Raw genomic sequence first — 20363 nt, 5'->3', positions numbered from 1 at the left:
TTTATTTTTTAAAATATAAAAAGCTATGTTCTTTTGAAATAGATCGAAACGGAAAGTGCATCATATATATAGAGACAGAGACTCATGTGATATATAACAGAAAAAAATAATTATTTAAGACAATTCAAAATGACCTTCTTTTTTTTTATAAAAATAAAAAATAAAAACAATCTTTTTGGTTATATAGTACAATATATATTATACAAGAGGAAACGTATTTTATAATTTTAACTTTTTTCCTTGTGTAAATCCACTCGGAATTGTGGTCCCTTACTTTCTTTTAGTGGAAATTCAAGAAAGTTTCCTAATAAAGATGTCCAAATAAACAATTTATTTTTTAAAAAAAAATGTCAAATTTTAAAAAAAGAAAAAAAAAAGGGTGAGAAATCATTTTATCTCATCATATAAAAATTAGAAAATTTAGATTAAACTAGTAAAGAATAAAGATGCATGCATCTTCACATACACCACACCAACTCATAACTTATAACCATGGTCTCACCGTAGTTTGTCGTGCTCTAATATGAATATTCAGAAACAAAGAAAAAAAAACTCATAACTTATCATTTCTTCATTTTTGTTCATATATATAATTTGAATCAATACAGATTTAATACACAATTTTTTTAAAAAAAAAAAAATGAAATTTGTGCTTATTTAGTTATAAAACTTCTGAATTTGTGATCTTAAATATAAATTATAATAATTGCATGATTGCAAAATTCTCTTATTAATGATCAAATTAATATTTATTTATAATTATAGAAATATATTATTTTTAACAAATAATTAATAATGTCACATAAACTAATACGGAGGGAGTAAGTATTACCAAATTAAAAGGATAAAAAACTGAATTCCAGATTACTTATATATTAAATAATTTATTTTAATAAAATATAAAGTTTAAATCGAACTTATTAGATTTTATCCATCCGTAACTACCATTATGGAACAATTTTTTTCTCCGCATATTGGGGTAAAACGCTCCCTAATAAAGGTGATTTTATATACAAGAGGACTCGAATCCAAGACATTTGATTAAAGATGAAGGAGTGCTTACCCACTCCACCACAACCCTTGTTTTCATTGGGAACACATTTGGATGTGATTTCAAATCAAATTGATTTGAAGTTCCTCGCCCACAACCGGCCCAAAAGGGAAGTACCTTTCCCTCTGGGGGTAGGAAAATCATGATCGGGATAGCGAACCAAAAGCTATGGAACTTGGGTGTGGGTCTTTTGTCGAAATGGAATGGCTTTTCTTTTTATCTTTTTATTTATCGTGAATGGGGGAATCATTACACATAGTATGCCCGATTGGCGTATTTTTTTGTTTTACGCCCCGTAACTCTTCCTCAGCTAGGCTTGGGCAGAATAGCAGAGCAAGTATTAGTGAGATCTTTTTTGAATATGTAATTTGAATTTTTTAAGTTGTATTTCTTCTCATAAACATGAAAACTTCATAATTTGTGAAAACTATAAAATCTTTCTCAATTCCTATACAATCTTACCAAAGATAAAATCACAGTTCATAAACAAGGTATCGAAATATTCTAAGACACTGAATTAATTTACATATCTCCATAATCCTTTTAAAAATAAATGTTTGCAATTAAGGTGTTTCTAAATTTTCAAATACACATAATTTTATAGTAATTCATAATCCAATAAATCAATAATAGTATTAGTAATTAGCTATTCTTCCATATAATTCTCCACATGATACCAACAATATCTTCACGTCAAGCATAATTTATTTTATAAAACATAAACTTATGAGTCGAGTTCTATATTTAAAAAATATTGGAATCATATCTTGAAATTTGAAATCCTACTTCATTGAAAATTTGGAATTTGAAATTGAAGTTAATTTTATAAACACAAAGGCAAATTTCAAATAGAAATAATGTTTACGTACACTCTACATTCTTCAAACAAATATATCCCACTTATAAAATTACACGGAATATGTTGAAGTTGTTATTGGGGTCCCAAATCCTACAACCAAATGCATAGTAAGCTTGAAAAATCATTCATCATCCCTAATCAAGTGCAATCTAACTTAAAGACAAAGTCACAAAAATTAGAGGCAAAATCATTAGCCAGAAATGATCCAACTTATATCAACAACCTTTCTAATAGTAATAACTAACAGTCAAAAATGCCTTGCAAACAAATGTTGGAAATGCAGAATTGCAAAAGAACAAAAAGGAGATACATCCATCCATTCAACCAAGCTATATTTCGATCGATAATCGAGAAATCAGCAAGCACGACTGTACATAACGAGAGATCGAAGCACAACATTTCTGTCCCAGGTATGTACTACGAAATCTTTACTCGTTCGATGAATCAGTAAAACATCGTCTACTATGAATCACACAGGATACAACAACAAATATTGATCTTGCTACAATTGTAGTCGATGTAACCGACAATTACTGGAAGTAACCAACAATGAGGATTTCTGTACTAACTCATAACCGAGTCAAATGATTACAGAGCCCAAACTGTGAACAACATGAAATTTCAGGAGAAAAAATGAATTCAATTGAAATCTGACACATACAAAGGCGAAATAATACACTAAAGATCGTAAAATACTTCACAATTCCTTCTATAACTAGTAATACAAAACAGAGCTACAATCTGCCTAGTGTGAGGACAGATGGATATTTCAGTATACACGAACCATACTCCAATTTACATTATCACTCCTCGTATTTCTTGCTAGCAAATCACATCCAGGTAAAAGCCAACTTACTCAATACCTGATCCCGGAGCTTGATTTTTTCATCATTATCTACCCCTCTTAACGTATTAGTGAATAGGGTGGTATTGTGTGATCCCTCGCTTTGGAGGCAACTTTCTCAAAATAAAAAGGACAAGCGAAGAAGGCAGTATCTCCACTAACTGCAAAGAGTTTAAAAGGTTTGCTTAGTCTCAAAACATATAGAAAAGTATTACTCCATTTTCTCCACTTTCTACCCCCAAGTGCAAAGTAAAAAACACCATGTCTAAGTATATACTCATGATTTGAAATTTGGATCAAACTAAGGTTTAGATAGGACACGATCAAATGAAATAATAGGCATAATACATAAGCAGACACTCAAACTTGGCCTTAGCTGGCAAGTAACCACTCCAACTTTGAGTATGCACACAAGACACCTCAACTCGTCTCCATTGTGTCAGTTGAACACTCCAACTTACAAAATGATCATCTAGACACCTCCAAAATTTATGTGCCACATTAGGGTGTCCACAAAATATAGTGGGGACGAGTTGGAGTGTTTAGTTGCCAGTTGAGGTGTCTAGATGTACACTCTCAAAGTTGAATTGCTTACTTGCCTGTTGAGGCCAAGTTTAAGTGCCGGTTTATGTATTATGCCGAAATAATAACCATGCTTTAATTTCAGAACAGGATTCCCACTCCTTGTGTAATCAAATATTTCACCATAATCTTAAGATTTTGAATCCAATTTTCAATTTAAACAAAATGTCAACAAAGAGAAAGAAACCTGAATTCATGGCACAAGTAAGAAACTCCCATCCCAACTCAAAAGACTAGATAGAAAAGGAGCCAAACAGAATTTTGGCGCATAAAACTGATTGTAAGATGCCACAAGCTGACATATCATGTGAATTATCCAATTTAGTCGTGATTTGGCAATAATTATATACATTATACTGACTGCCAATACTTCTTTTGATTATGGCACAACAACCAATATGTTTACCTAAAGAAGTACTAATAAAAGTTCAGCGATATGGAACTCACTAGGTAATATATCAAATTCAAAATCGGATGATCCAACACATCAAGATCTGCAGCTTTATCAAATGCATTGAAGCACATCTGTAGCAAAGATAATAAGAGAGAGACTAACAATTAAGCCATATAGAATAACCAAATAGGCTTTATGCCCTATAGAAAGAAAGGAAAAAATTTGAGAAAGGATGCCCTATAGAAAGAAAATCAATGCATCAGCTAAGACTTTTTTTTTTGAAAAAAAGGGTGTCTGGCCCAGCTTGCATGCATCTCAGCTAAGAGTACCTTATTGTATCAAGAAAGGTTTTAGACAAAAAAGAAACCATATAAAGCAAAACATAGATATCATTCACACACTACAAACATGGGTTAGTTATGATCAGGTAAAAATTGGTTAGTTCACAAGGAATATGGACTTACCATAACGCATCTAATGAGGAAGCATGAAAAACATATTGTCGTTACATAGCCAACCTACAGAAGCCAAAATGTCGGAGAAGTCAAAAGACCTAATTAGAATGAAAAATACCAAGAAACAAAAAATACTAATAATATACCTCCTGTAGCTTCTTGCGTCTCCCTCTTGATTCTACTGGAAACCGCTGTAACATAAGGAAAAGCCTGGAAGGAAGTGAAAGAATATCAAGCCAAATAGTAAGGTGATATTGAAGGATAAATATGAATGACATACAAGTTGCAGGGACCCAATTATTCAAACATAAGAGTAAACAAGGTAGTCAAGTGTGATATAGCAAAGGTCAATCCACAAACTAAACAAACATGTGCTATACGCAGTACAGTAAGAACTTTTTTTGCAGTATCTTAATATTTAAATTGCTACTTTTATTTTTTAACAGCATGTTCAACAATACTATGCATCTTTCTACGACCGTACCGATGAACTAAGATCATGCTTGAGAAGACTTTAAACTTTCATTAGGCAGGGCAATAAAAGGTCACATGAACTTTCACTAAAAGTAAGTGTAATTGAAGATATTTTACTCTTTTATATGTTTGACATCCATTACTGCCGTGATATTGCTGCATTCATTCAATCTAACACCTGCCAATTTCTTTCCTATGTATTAGGAACTTCACTCTAGAGTACTCTTTAGAGATGAGAGAAGACTTCAATGGGGAATCTTCCACTTTTCAGCTAGGAGGATAAAGATGATTAATATAGCAGATTCGAATGCGACAAGGGTAATGCAGAGGTTAATGGTAGCATTGTCAAACTAGTTGGTCAAGAATGGGATACTCCTCCACTCATCTCTCCTCCTAAAGAGCTCTCCAGTCATTTCTCGAAGCTTCCAATTTTCTCCTCGCTTCTCTAATTCACCATATTAGGGTATGTTTTCTTTCATTTTCCTTCTTCATCTTCTTCTTTACTTTTGTCCTCTTTGTCAATGTGTGCTCCTGGTATCAAACTAATGAAGTACGGGTCACTGAAAGTAACTGAAGATTCGCATAAGATACATGCCAATATACAAGATACTTAACTTCAGAAAATGGTGAAGCTTAGGACTCGACAGAATTCATCTCATGAAGGTTTAGATCTGTGGATGTATAGGCTAGGAAGCAGATCACCGTTTAGTCCAAAAACTTTGGCTTTTGAACAAAGCAAACAACAATCGACAACATATCCAACTCTACCTTCTAAAGAAGTGATAGCAACAAATCAGAAGATAAAGCATCCTTTATACGAATGATAGAAACAAGTGCTAGATTTATGCTTGTGTGCTTGGTTTATACCCATTCTGTAAGTCATTCAACAAATGTACATTGGGTAATTAATGTCAGTGACAGAGCAACTGGTACTAAAAATCAGATTTTACCTTCCACCATAAAGGAGAAACCCCAATGCTGCAAATAGGGATACACCTGCAAGTACATTGTGTTAGTACTTTGCAACAGATCCATGCATTGGAAAACACTTAAAATAAGTTAAATCTAAAACAAGAACCTGCAAAAAAACATCTTGGATAAGATGACGAGTACTCGAATAGGTTTCCACCACATTATCAGCCATAATATAATCTGCAAGATATATAAGAAACAAAGAAAATCAACAATGAACATCCACCAAATAGGTACAGCAATTTAAAAGAGTAAACCCTTGTTTCACATGTTTCATGCAACAGTTCCACGAGAAAACATAAATTTGCATGCCTAACTGTGACACTGAACATCTCATCAAACAAAATGTAGTCTTGATAAAGTATCTCCAAATGACAGAAACATATTTTCTTATCAATGACACTTTGTTTGATATACCCCTAAGATTTATGAGTGGTCTCAACATTTGGCGAAATACTAGGCACTGTGCTCTCATTTCTGCTAATAGAATACTTAAGAAGGGAAAATTTTAGTCATTACTGATGCTCAGATGGAGGGCATCCTTTTATGTTTGGGAGTTAGAGAGGATTGCCAGGGCACTGAGTGAACTACCCTATGAACGACATGTTTAAGAATGTTGAGAAAAAATCCGATCAGATGAAACTTCTGGTCATTTTTAGAAATATATTGATGTCAAAACTACCAGACCAGAGTTTATTTCTAGCAAGCACCAAAATAAATTGATGCTCCTGCCAAGGTTCTTTTTGAAATGGACCAAAAAGGAAAGTAAGACAAACAAATTGAAATGGAAGGTGTTTATATGAGTATTGCATAACTGTCACATATTTACCTGAATAGCATAAACCACTCCGTTGATTGTGAAGAAACTAGGTCTAAGCCCATCCGTGGACACAGCACGTGCCTGTCATAGGAAAAACAGATATGTTAACCTTGAGAAGATATATATCTACACAAAACTGAGACAGAGACCACAAGAACCTGGTAGTATATCTCAGCCCAGAATAATACTAGCAGAGCATAAGTTGTGAAGAATGTAAGACTGGGCATATCAAGCATAATATGTTGGACAATCTGCAAAAATGTAGCATACAACGTTAGGAATTAAAGGAGTGTAAAGACAAAAAACATCAAGATAGTCTGTTGCCTAACCTCCGGTTGCAACTTCTGAACATCCCGACGAAATGTAAAAACTAGTGAGCGAACTGCAAAAGAGCATGAAGACACAGTTAAATAACAAAGCCAACACGTCAAAACAAAGTGGAGTGTACAGGACCAATCATTTGAAAAGCACGCGTAATGAAACTCCCCATCAGGATGTTCAAAAAAAAAATTAGAAGTAAAGAAAAGAAAGATACTGACCTCCATTCACAAAGAAATTGAGAAAGTGGAAGACTTTTTGAGTGGTCCAGCCATATTCAGGAACTCTCATTTGAATGCGAATTAATTGTACCTGATTGCCAAGTTGCAAAGTCAGAAACTAATTCCAGAGCCGCACATAAATTGAAGTATTGGTACTGGTGATAATAGTTTTCTAGAGCAATAACAGAATAACAATATGATCATCCAATGCGCAAGAACATGCATGAAAATTTAAACAAGTATACCAAAATCAATCAATGAGACACAAACAAAACCAACTTGGCAAAACTTTAAATTTCAAACTCCAGGCCATGTTCCCCTCTTTTTTGCATACATAAACCAATATGTGGAAATTAGAAACAGTTTCAACTATTGCCAAAAATATGCATACTATAAGTGCAATAGCTCCCTGGTAACATATTATAGTTTTGCCATGACTAAATACCAGAACCCCAACAACAACTACCCGCCATACCGGAAATAATAATCATGAACTTGCAGGGAGGAAAAGGTGCAGGCTGTTAAAAGTTTTACCTACTTCAACAACTTCCGTTTTTAGTTTCAAATTTCAGTTTTAATAACTTTCAAGTGTCTATACGAAATCATACAAAGACAATTCCTATTTGATATATCTATTTAAGCAAGTATTTTAGGGTTAAAAAGCAATTGTCTCTTGTACAAATCATGTATTAATCTACTATAACTATAGAATACTCCCCTTTCGCAAATTACTGTGTTTATCCGAATGATCCCCAACCGACGAAAATCTCTCGTTTTCCTATCCCTATCCATATGAGCCGAAACTAAAGCTCTGTTGAGTAATAGTTCTAGTAAGCCTTTAATGAACCCCTTGAAAGCTTGATGCAAACTCTATGAGTTATATATCCCCGTTTGAAGGACCATCAAAAACAAGTCTAAAATGCCTCAAATTCGAAAGTTCCGCCTAGAATTCTTCCCTTGACGAAAACATCAAATTTTGAAGTTACATGATGCACATGACATTCAATTCAAACAACTAACAAGCAAACACAAAACAAATTATCAGATTCTTCATACATCTCCAACACATATACGAGCCCAAGCTTACTTTACCAATCAACATAACAAAATAAAAAGTGCAACCCAGTATACTATGCATTGAACCACAAAGGTCTATTGGATACAAAAAGCCAATTCACATAGCTCGAACCTGTCACATCCTACTAACATGACAACAACTTTACCGCCTAGACCTCCTTTCTTTTATACTAAGCTCCCGCTATGCACTGAACCACAAAGGTCTATTGGATGCAAAAAGCCTATTTACACCGCTCAAACCTATCACATCTTACTAACATGACAACAACTTTACCGCCTAGACCTCCTTTCTTCTAATTCACATGGAAGGATGCTTTACCTGATGGAACCCCTCTTATCCCAATCAACATAACAATTATGGTAAAATTAACTCACAAAATTCAAAACGCTTGAGACGTAAAGAGAGAGAGAGAGAATTTACAAGAGCAACGACGGCGACAACGCCGTAGAGAACAGCAAGGACATGGAATATACGGTTTTGCCAATCAAGAGACCTGTTCACATCGTCCCACCAATTGATCGTATCGTTCACATGATACGCCACCACCGCCACCGCCTTCTCCGACGGGCCTACAACCATCTCCGCCCGTCCCATCACCGGAGATTCCAAAATCAAACTCACCAAATCCAAAATCCCCCCAAAAAAAATCAAACACCAAAATTGGTAATTTCCTTTTTCAGTACCGAAATTAATTTTTTTAAAAAAATTATTTACTATTTTTGTTTATTTAAATTTGTTTCCTTTTTTTCCTTTTTCAAAATGGCCGGCTAGAAAGAGAGGTATTATTATTATCAAATAAATAAATGTATAAATATTAGCCACATTTTCTTATTTTTGTCGGATTCCAATTGAAAAAAATTGACGTTTATAGGGGTAATATTGTCCTAATATATCCTTAATGCATTAGAAAAAGGAATCGACTAATAAAAACTTTAGTCTAAATAATATAGGATTAGGATTTCTATTCCTACCTAAATTAAGTTTCACATTATAATAAATAGAGGTGATTTATTAGCTATTTTCTATTGCGAGAAACAATAGAGAGTAAAATATCTTTCTTTCCGAAAATGCTGAACGTTATGAACAATTCTAAGATCACAATATGTTGAAAGTTTAGTCGTAGTTTTCTGTTGGCAGTTGACCTAGTCTTTAGGAGTTTTAATTCTTTTTAATTGCAGCAGTTTGCAGGTTGTTTTGATTTTTAGGAATTAGTGGAGTAAAGAGTTATGCTTGCTTTAGGAGTCATGTGCTCTATTTTTTTGGAGTAAGTTGATAATAGGACTGATATGTGTCCTGTTTAAATGGATTATCTGTTAAGTATTTGCCTATATATAGGCTTGAAGTTATGAATAAAACGACTAAGTTCTCCAGCAAATTCCTTTCTCTTCTTACGTATTCTTTGTTTTTCTCCTTCTAAATTCTCTATCAGTGGTATCAGTGGTATTAGTGCCAGGTTATCCTAAGAGTGACAACAAGTGAGGTAGCCATATATTTCTTTTCAGATTATCTCATGGCTACTGAAAATAATTTTGTGCAAGCAGCAATTCCTCGCTTTGATGGTCACTATGACCATTGGAGCATGTTGATGGAAAACTTCTTACGGTCAAAAGAGTATTGGCCAATCATTCAGGATGGCATTGGCACTCCGATGGAAGGCGAAGTTTTGACAAATGCTCAAAAGGCAGAGTTGGAAGCGAAAAAGCTAAAAGATCTGAAAGCGAAGAATTATCTCTTTCAGGCAATTGATCGTCCCATCTTGAAACTATTCTTTGCAAAGAAACTTCCAAGGATATTTGGGATTCCATGAAGAAGAAGTATCAAGGCTCAAGCAGGGTGAAGCGCGCACAACTTCAAGCTTTGAGAAAGGATTTTGAAACACTGGAGATGAAGGAAGGAGAATCTGTCACAAACTATTGTGCTAGAACCATGGAAATAACTAATAAGATGCGATTCCACGGTGAGAAGATAAATGATGTAGCCATTGTGGAGAAAATTTTATGATCTCTTACATCAAAATATAATTATGTTGTCTGCTCAATCGAAGAATCAAAGGATATAGATGAATTATCTCTTGATGAACTGCAAAGTTCTTTACTAGTTCATGAACAGAAGATGAACAGAAGTTCTGGAGCACAGGAGCATGCATTGAAGGCTTTTACTAATACTTATTCCAGCAACTATAGAGGAAGAGGTAGAGATAGAGGCCGAGGAAGAGGAAGAGGAAGAGGAGGAGGAGGAGGAGGAGGAGATCGTGGAGAAAGAGATTTCAGTAGAAATTTCAAAACCAACACTGATCAGTCTCAAGGCAGAGGTCGAAACCATGACAAATCCAAGGTAGAGTGTTACAGATGTCACAAATTTGGTCACTATGCATCAGATTGTTACACTAGACTTCCTAATGACAAAGAAAGAGATGAGAGTGCCAATTTTATCGAAAATAAGGAAGTAGAAACATTGTTAATGGCTGTCCATGCTAGAACAGAACATGAATCTGATATTTGGTATGTAGATACTGGATGCAGTAATCACATGTGCGGAAGCAAATTTTCTTTTTCATCTTTGGATGAAAAGTTTCGTTCTACTGTGGCTTTTGGTGATTGTTCAACTGTAGAAGTGATGGGGAAATGTGACATCAAGATTAAAACCAAGAATGGTTTTGTGGAAACAATTTCTAATGTGTTGTATGTTCCTGACTTGAAAAGTAATTTACTTAGTGCTGGTCAGTTGCAAGAAAAAGGTTATGTCATCACTATCAAGAAGGGAGAGTGTGAAATTTATGATCCTGAGAGATGAGCTATTGCACTAGTTCAAATGAGCTCCAATAAATTGTTTCCACTGAGGATTGATAACATTCAATCTTGTTTGATGGCTGAAGTAAATGATTCATCATGGCTGTGGCACTTCCGATATGGTCACTTGAGTTTTGGAGGCTTGAAGACACTCCAACAGAAAAACATGGTCAGTGGTCTTCCTCAAATTACAGCACCCTCCAAATTTTGTGAAGAATGTGTTGTTGGCAAACAACCTCGCTCTCAATTTCCCAAAGGAAAGTCATGGAGAGCAAAGGATGTTCTGGAGCTGGTACATTCAGATCTTTGTGGTCCGATAAACCCAACGTCTAATAGAGGTAAACGGTATTTAATCACTTTTACAGATGATTTTTCGAGAAAAACATGGGTTTATTTTATGGAAGAAAAGTCTAAAGTTTTTTCAACATTTAAAAGCTTCAAAGTACGTGTGGAAAATGAAGCAGGAAAAACCATTAAGGCTTTCCGAACTGATCGTGGTGGTGAATATTGCTCAAAAGAATTTGAAGTATTCTGTGCAGATCATGGCATTCGGAGAGAGCTTACAACTGCATATACACCACAGCAAAATGGTGTGTCAGAAAGGAAGAACAGAACCATCCTCAATATGGTGAGAAGTATGCTATTGAGAGGAAGCATTCAAAAAACTTTCTGGCCAGAGTCAGTGAATTGGAGCGTTCATATTTTAAACAGAAGCCTAACTTTTTCTGTTAAAAATATGACACCGGAGGAGGCATGGAATGGGAGAAAACCAACAGTAGATCATTTTAGAATTTTTGGATGCATTGCATATGCCCATGTGCCGGATGAAAGAAGGAAGAAACTTGACGATAAGGCTGAAAAATGTGTCTTTCTTGGTGTAAGTGAGTCTTCCAAAGCATATAAGTTGTTTAATCCGTTGACTAAGAAGATTGTTATTAGCAGGGATGTTACTTTTGATGAGGAAAACACTTGGGAATAGAATAGGCAGCAGCCTACTTCCCAAATCCTCTGTGATAGTGACGCAGAACAAGAGCAATTTTCAACACCTTGTACGTTTGAAAATTTATCAGATTCAGCCCCTATAACTCCACCACCAGATGCTGTAGCAAATGAAGAAACAACTCAAACTCTTGGGCGTGTTAGAAGAAGGCCTGTTTGGATGAAGGATTACAAGGTAACTGGAATTGAAGATCCAATTACTCACTTTGCTTTGTTTTCAGATTGCGATCCTACATGTTTTGAGAGTGCTGTAAAGGAAGAAAATTGGAGAAAAGCAATGGATGATGAAATTGATGCCATCAAACGAAATGATACTTGGGAGTTGTCTGATCTTCCAAAGGGACAGAAAACCATTGGACTGAAGTGGGTGTTCAAAACAAAGTTGAAGGAAAATGACGAAGTTGATAGGTACAAGGCACGTTTAGTGGCCAAGGGGTATAAGCAACAATATGGAATCGACTTATACAGAAGTATTTTTTCCTGTTGCTAAGCATGATACAATCATATTGGTTATCGCATTGGCAGCTCAAAATTCTTGGCCTATTTTCCAGCTAGATGTCAAGTCGGCGTTCTTACATAGACACTTGGAGGAACAGGTATTTGTTGAACAATCCCCTGGTTATATTGAAATTGGAAATGAGCATAAGGTTTATAGATTAAAAAAGGCCCTCTATGGTCTAAAACAAGCTCCTCGAGCTTGGTATAGTCGCATTGAGGGCTATTTTCTAAAAGTTGGTTCTTCGAAATGTCCTTATGAGCATACACTTTTTGTTAAGATTGGGGATGAAGGAAAAATGCTCATTATCTGTTTGTATGTTGATGATCTCATTTTTACTGGAAATTGTGATGCCATGTTTAAGGAATTCAAGAAGTCAATGATGGATGAGTTTGAAATGTCCGATCTCGGATTGATGCATTACTTTCTTGGCATAGAGGTAGTGCAATCTGGGAAAGGGATCTTCATTTCTCAGAAGAAGTATATAAAGGAAATTCTAGAAAGATTTCAGATGATGGATTGCAATCCAGTTAACACTCCTGTTGAACTTGGTTTGAAGCTGCACAAAGATCCTACTGGAAAGAAAGTTGACAGCACACTTTACAAACAAATTGTAGGCAGTTTGATGTATCTCACTGCTACAAGGCCTGACATAATGTACTCTGTGAGTTTAATCAGCAGGTACATGGAGAATCCCACAGAAATGCACTTGCTGGCAGCCAAGAGAATTCTCCGTTACTTGCAAGGAACGCGAGACTTTGGACTAGTTTATAAGAAGAGTGAAAAGTCCAATCTTCTTGGGTATACGGACAGTGATTATGCTGGTGATCGCGGTGACAGGAAAAACACTTCAGGCTATGCTTTTATGTTCGGGTCCGGTGCTATTTCATGGTCGGCTAAGAAGCAACCAATTGTCACTTTGTCTACTACAGAGGTCGAGTTTGTAGCTGTGACTGCTTGTGCTTGTCAAGCTATTTGGTTGAGGAGACTTTTGGAGGAGTTAAAATTCAAGCAAGCAGAAGCCACTAAGATTTTTTGTGACAATGATTCAGCAATTCAGCTATCCAAGAATCCGGTGCTACATGGAAGAAGCAAGCACATTGATGTGAAGTTTTATTTCTTAAGAGATCTTAGCAATAATGGAACAATTGATCTGATTTACTGCAGGAGCGAAGATCAAGTTGCCGATATTTTCACCAAGGCTTTGAAGACGGAGTCATTCATGAAACTTAGAAGGCTGCTAGGTGTATGTACAATCAAAGACGTAAACTGACTGTTAGCAAACATCAGTTTAAGGGGGAACTGTTGAAAGTTTAGTCGTAGTTTTCTGTTGGCAGTTGACCTAGTCTTTAGGAGTTTTAATTCTTTTTAATTGCAGCAGTTTGCAGGTTGTTTTGATTTTTAGGAATTAGTGGAGTAAAGAGTTATGCTTGCTTTAGGAGTCATGTGCTTTATTTTTTTGGAGTAAGTTGATAATAGGACTGATATGTGTCCTGTTTAAATGGATTATCTGTTAAGTATTTGCCTATATATAGGCTTGAAGTTATGAATAAAACGACTAAGTTCTCCAGCAAATTCCTTTCTCTTCTTACGTATTCTTTGTTTTTCTCCTTCTAAATTCTCTATCAGTGGTATCACAATATACGTGGTTTCTTGTTGGATTTTTGCTGCTTTTGGTGGATTGATGTTTGGTTATGATATTGGTATTTCTGGAGGAGTTTCTGCTATGGACGATTTCTTGATTAAATTCTTCCCACATGTTTATCAAACAAAGTTACATGCTAAAGAAAATAACTATTGCAAATATGATAATTGGCTTCTCCAACTCTTCACTTCATCCTTATACATATCCACTCTTTTCGTGGGTTTTTTTGCTTCAAAAGCTTCTACTAAATTAGGAAGAAAGATAACTATTTTGATCGCGTCAATCTTTTTCATTGTTGGAGCTGTATTGAGTGCTGTCGCGGAGAACAAGTTGATGCTTATTTTTGGTAGAATTTTGTTTGGTGTTGGTGTTGGATTCGGAAACGAGACTGTTCCGTTGTTATTTTAAAATTAGGTTATGTATTTTAACCGCGTCTGAGCATGTATCTCATTTTGTTACATGACAAAAAAGGTAATCTAGCATTACAAATATATATCGTATTTGAATCTACTTCCTATCCTAACTGAATTATTGTTCAACTTTGCAGGTTCAGGAGATGTCAAATGATTTTACATTCACGAATGAAGTCATGCAACTAGCTTGATTGTTTGAAATTATATTTTTTCCGTTCAGATTTTCAATTGCTCATTCTACACATATTTGAATAGAGTATTATATAGGAACACATGCGTCCAGAAACTAGTATATATTTATGGTGCCTTTACGTCGTGCTTGATTCATGATCGTCCATAGTAAATTGTTGAAATATGATGAACTTTTGGATGCAAGATGATAAACGACTGTATATTTCTGTGCCATCATGGTTCGTCTGTTTCCATGGTCGAAAGAGTGTGGATGCAGCACCTTATTTGGAAGAAACTCTTCTAAAATGTATTGGCTTTTATTTTGTGATCAAAACTACTCTGCAACCTTCAAAAGGCTTTTGATCAGATTTTTACTTTTATATGTTGCATTGCTTATAATCTTACTTCTAGTTTGATATACTTCTTCATTATGTTGCAAAGTGAAGTACTTTGACTCTCAAAATTATATATAGTCAAACTTAGATGATTTAACATGAGGAAAAATATACAATCCAATAGAAATAATTGTATTTATTTAGTATTACAAGTGCATACCCCATCCAACTTCAAAGACCTTAATGGTTAACCAGCGTACGTGTGGGATTCCAACTTTCGTAATAAAACAATTAATTTCATTTTGGTTATTGGTATGTATCTATAAAAAGAGGATATTACGTAGCTAGCTATCACGCATCAAGGCCCAAGGATGCCAGCTTTCGTAAAATACTTTTACGTTGAATAGTCTTGTAGAGAAAAATTTAGTCGGGAAGACCTTCTGCTAGTTCAAGATCGTTAATTAAGATCGAAAGAGTCAATTAAAGAAGAGGATGGGCATTTTGGATAAGAGAAAAGAAAACTTTTCGATTTGGGTAGAATACAAACGTACAAGACCATCCCCCTATTTATACTCATCTATGGATGGTTATAGAATATTACAAGATCTAGACTATTCTATGATTTTTTTTACAAATATTATTATCTCTAGAATATCTACAAGAAAATTCTAGTTATTTTATCTTCTACTCTAGAATATCTACAAGAAAATTCTAGTACTATTAGGTATACGAGTTTCTAATCTCAACTATTTATCAAATTATATATACATCAACTGTTCCCAAAAACACTAGGAAAATGGAACAACTTATAGTTGATGCATGTTTTTGATAAATAGTGTTGGTGATAAATCAGATATGAAACTCAAAAATCAGATATTTTAAGTATGTTTTTAACCACCAACTCAAGTAAAGAATGTCAACTTTTGAACCCTAAAGCGGGAATCAAAACCATATTTCAAAACGAGGCTTTGCACATCATGACTCAATACAACAATAATAACTACTTATATCTCAGTCTAGATCGTGATCACTTTACTTATATTCCTTTTCGTTTTGAAATTATATCTACGAATGTCATTAACACTTAAAATCAAGGGTCTTAATTTAAAGATCATGACTATTTAGGCCTATACACACGTCTAGTTATCAAAAGACACAAAAAAATATAAGCAAAAAATAAAGAGAAAATTTCAATAGATTCAAATAAAATTACAAGAAAATAGGAATTGAAATAATATCACACCTTTCCTAAAAAAAATTACCTAAATAGTTTCCTTATCTTCCTAGGATTCCAATTGAAACAATGATGTTTATAGCGGTAATATTGTGCTAAATGTATAAAACTTTAGGAAAAAGAATCGACTAAATAAAACTTTAGTCTAAATAATATAGGATTACAATTTCTAATCCTACCTAAATTAGGTCTTATACCATTATAAATAAACGTAGTTTGGTGGCTATTTTCTATTAACAAATAGTAGAGAGTTCATAACTTTATAAATAAAATATCTTTCTTCAGGAAAAAAAGTTTTTCATTGCGAAAATGCTGAACGTTAGAATGAATAATTCTAAGATCACAGTATACGTGGTATCTTGTTGGATTTTTGCTGCTTTTGGTGGATTGATGTTTGGTTACGATATTGGTATTTCTGGTGGAGTTTCTGCTATGGATGATTTCTTGATTAAATTCTTCCCACATGTTTATCAAACAAAGTTACATGCTAAAGAAAATAACTATTGCAAATATGATAATTGGCTTCTCCAACTCTTCACTTCATCCTTATACATATCCGCTCTTTTCGCGAGTTTTTTTGCTTCAAAAGCCGCTACTAAATTAGGAAGAAAGATAACTATTTTGACTGCGTCAATCTTTTTCATTGTTGGAGCTGTATTGACAGAGGCGTATCCAGGAGGGGGTCACCGGGTTCACGTGAACCCATGCTCCCCTCCTGAAATCATATATAGTAGTGTTATATTTTTTAAAAATATTTAAATATAGATATGTGAACCCACACTTAAAGTATTATACTATGCGATTATGTTTGGTGCATCTCTCTAAGTGAGGTTAGAAATTTGAATCTTTTAGTTATCTTGTTTTATTTTTCTTTTTAAATTTGGGCAATGTCTCTCTAAGTGGTTTGGATAGGTAAAAATAACTTTGGACCTATAATTTTAAAATTTTAATTATTTTTAGTGATAAAAATCTAAATGTTAAATCGATTAAATTTATATCTTAGATTCACTTTTTTGTAATAGTGCACCCATCATCTCAAAATCCTGAATACGCCTCTATGTATTGAGAGCTGTCGCGGAGAACAAGTTGATGCTTATTTTTGGTAGAATTTTGTTTGGTATTGGTGTTGGATTCGGAAACGAGACTGTTCCGTTGTTTTTAACTGAAGTTGCACCAATCCAGCACAGAGGAGCTGTGAATATCATGTTTCAATTATTTGTGACTATAGGAATATTCATAGCAAATCTTGTTAACTATGGAACTTCAATGATACATCCAAATGGTTGGAGAATGTCACTTGGATTTGCAGCTATTCCCGCGGTGATTCTGTTTATTGGTAGTTTTGTGATCACTGACACCCCTACGAGTCTAGTTGAGCGTGGTAATGAGGAACAGGGGAAGTCCACGCTCATGAAGATTAGGGGTGTCAGTGATGTTGAGGCTGAGTACAAAGAAATCATGGCAGCGTGTGAACAAGCCAAGCAAGTTAAGCAGCATTCGTTGAAGAACTTACTGAAGCCTGCTAGCATTCCGCCTCTTGTGATTGGTGTGTTGTTGCAAATCTTTCAGCAATTTACTGGAATCAACGCCATTATGTTTTATGCGCCTGTTCTGTTTCAGACTATGGGATTCAAGGCCAATGCCTCGCTTCTATCCTCTATCATTACCGGAATTGTTAATGTTGGCAGCACATTCGTTTCGATCTACCTTGTTGACAAGGTTGGAAGGAGAAAATTGCTCCTTCAAGCTTGTTGTCAGATGTTAATTTCTCAGTTGGCAATCGGAGCAATTTTGGTGACAAGTTTATCGGAGACAGGAACGTTGAACAGGACACTTGCAGCAGTAGTGGTGCTGCTCGTGTGTACGTATGTAATGTCGTTCGCGTGGTCATGGGGACCTCTTGGTTGGTTAATTCCTAGTGAGACATTTCCATTGGAAACAAGGACAACTGGTTTTGCATTCGCGGTCAGCACAAACATGCTCTTCACTTCTATCATTGCACAACTTTTCTTAACTATGCTTTGCACTATGAAAGCCTACATTTTCTTCTTTTTCTCTGGATGGATCGTTGTCATGGGATTATTCGTCTACTTCTTCTTGCCTGAAACGAAGGGAGTTCCGATTGATTCCATGGTCGAAAGAGTGTGGATGCAACACCCTATTTGGAAGAGACTATTCTAAAATGTATTAAGTAGTTTTTTGTGATCAACATTTAGCTTTTGTTTGTAGGTTCAGTTTTATCATATGGATTAGAATATCAGTTTTTTTTTTGTCATCAAAAGTAGTCTGTTAGTTTCTTATTTGATGGTCTGTAGCTGCATTTTTGTTTTCTATTTGCTTCATTAATGTTCACATATCATTCAAATTAGAAATTTATAAACTGATCATCTCTTGCTTTTATGTTGAAACATTAAGAAGATCCACAATCAGATATTTCCTCCTATGAAGATGGCAAGTATGAAGATAAAAAAAATAAAATTTGAACTTTTACTATAAAATCAAGATGAATTAAACTTGTCCAATTTATTTGCTTTTGTCTTATTGTTGATCACTCCAATAATTGTTGTTAGAGAAAAAAGTGAGAACTCGTGTCCGAAGTCATAAAAGAGGAAGAAAAGGACCCGTGGCTCAAAGTCGTATTAAAAGGATATACATATCAACCAAGTCCAATATACAATATCTCGCTAGCTAATAACCAGAGGTGTATCCAGGATTTTGAGATGATGGGTGCACTATTATAAAAAGGTGGATCTAAGATATAAATTTAATTGATTTAACATTTAGGTTCTTATCACTAAAAATAATTAAAATTTTAAAATTATAGGTCCAAAGTTATTTTTACCTATCCAAACCACTTAGAGAGACATTACTCAATTTTAAAAAGGAAAATAAAACAAGATAACTAAAATATTCAAATTTCTAACCTCACTTAGAGAGGTGCACCCAACATAATCGCATGGTATAATACTTCAAGTGTGGGTTCACATATCTATAATTTAATATTTTAAAAAAATATAACACTACTGGGGAGCATGGGTTCACGTGAACCCGGTGACCCCCTCCTGGATACGCCTCTGCTAATAACAAGATAATAATATATAGCTAGCACACGTAATGATATTTCCAGGTGGAACGTCTTCATTAAGCAGCGTAGCTCGAATAGAGCGTATTCATTGATTGATGTATTTTTTTTAATCTATAAATTGTAATATTATTCACTCGTAAAAGATTAATTTTTGGCAATACTAAGTAATATACTTAGCTCTCAAGAACACAAATATGTATTCGATTTCGGAATTTGTTGCACGAAGTTAGCTCCGTTGAGTTAAAATCAAGCATTATTATGTCATTAATTTATATTTTTATATTTTCATTTTCAATTACGCTTATTTAACTATATATACTATTTGCTTAACAATAAGCTAATAAGTTAAATCGATCCACATATCTTATACTTGATCTTAAAAAATAAAATAGTTCCCACCAATTGCTTGCCTCATTCAGATGGTACACCACCTTCTCCGACGGGCCTACAACCATCTCCGCCCGCTCGATCGCTGGAGATTCCAAAATCCAAAAGAATTTCGCAATTTCGGATTTGACTCCCCTCCATTCTATCAAGTATACAGAGACATGTGTCCTATTTAATTTTTAAAGGTTAAAATTACATTAACAAATATTATAACCATAATTAAGTCAACAAATTTTGAAAAACTACTCTCCAAATTTGGTAAGAGCAAAATATTCCCCACAAAAATTTGATGTACATTAATTCCATCTTATATTGAAACCAAATTAAATACTCCTAACACATTTATTAAATGCATAGGCGAAGTTAAATGTGACGTTTATGTATTATGCTAGTTTGAAATGAAATAAATCTCTAAATATTTATTAAATGCATATGTGAAGTTAAATGACATGTTTATGTATTATGCTAGTTTGAAATGAAATAAATCTCGATTCAATAATTTGATTTTATTTTTTAATTTTTCATTCGGTGTTCGTTACTCACATTGGAGCCCGACTAAATTTGAATTTGTGCTAGGAAATCTTTTTTTTTTTATTTCCCACCCGGTGTCCTGTAGTCCCACATTGGAGCCGTGGAGTCCTTTTTTTCCCCGAGACCTCCTGGTCAAGGATGACAGAGTACTTACCACTCCACAATCCTTGTTGGTGATAGTTCGATTTTCGATGATTTATACCCTCCCCA

General features: G+C 34.6%; 2 protein-coding genes across 2 annotated transcripts; one reads left to right on the top strand and one right to left on the bottom strand.

The window, feature by feature from the left end:
* Positions 1-2325: 2325 nt before the first annotated feature.
* Positions 2326-8742, bottom strand: LOC125838517 (tobamovirus multiplication protein 3). Its single transcript, XM_049517568.1, has 11 exons — positions 8489-8742; positions 6991-7081; positions 6781-6833; positions 6610-6702; positions 6461-6532; positions 5745-5811; positions 5610-5661; positions 4332-4395; positions 4195-4248; positions 3784-3861; positions 2326-2915 (listed from the first exon to the last, which is right to left on the bottom strand). Exons 1-11 carry the CDS (start codon positions 8660-8662, stop codon positions 2823-2825), a joined length of 891 nt encoding a protein of 296 aa, XP_049373525.1. The 5' UTR covers positions 8663-8742; the 3' UTR covers positions 2326-2822.
* A 7732-nt stretch (positions 8743-16474) lies between these two features.
* LOC125838384 (sugar transport protein 8-like) lies at positions 16475-18331 on the top strand. The gene is made up of 2 exons (XM_049517456.1): positions 16475-16818; positions 17218-18331. The coding sequence occupies exons 1-2, from the start codon at positions 16475-16477 to the stop codon at positions 18329-18331; spliced, it is 1458 nt and encodes a 485-aa protein (XP_049373413.1).
* Positions 18332-20363: the final 2032 nt, after the last annotated feature.

This window comes from Solanum verrucosum, unplaced genomic scaffold (genome assembly GCF_900185275.1).
Source record: "Solanum verrucosum unplaced genomic scaffold, falcon-dt-bn FXZP01000284.1, whole genome shotgun sequence".
NCBI lineage: Eukaryota > Viridiplantae > Streptophyta > Magnoliopsida > Solanales > Solanaceae > Solanum > Solanum verrucosum.
The sequence above is the reverse complement of the archived record's forward strand: the minus strand, read 5'-3'. Positions and strand labels throughout refer to the sequence as shown.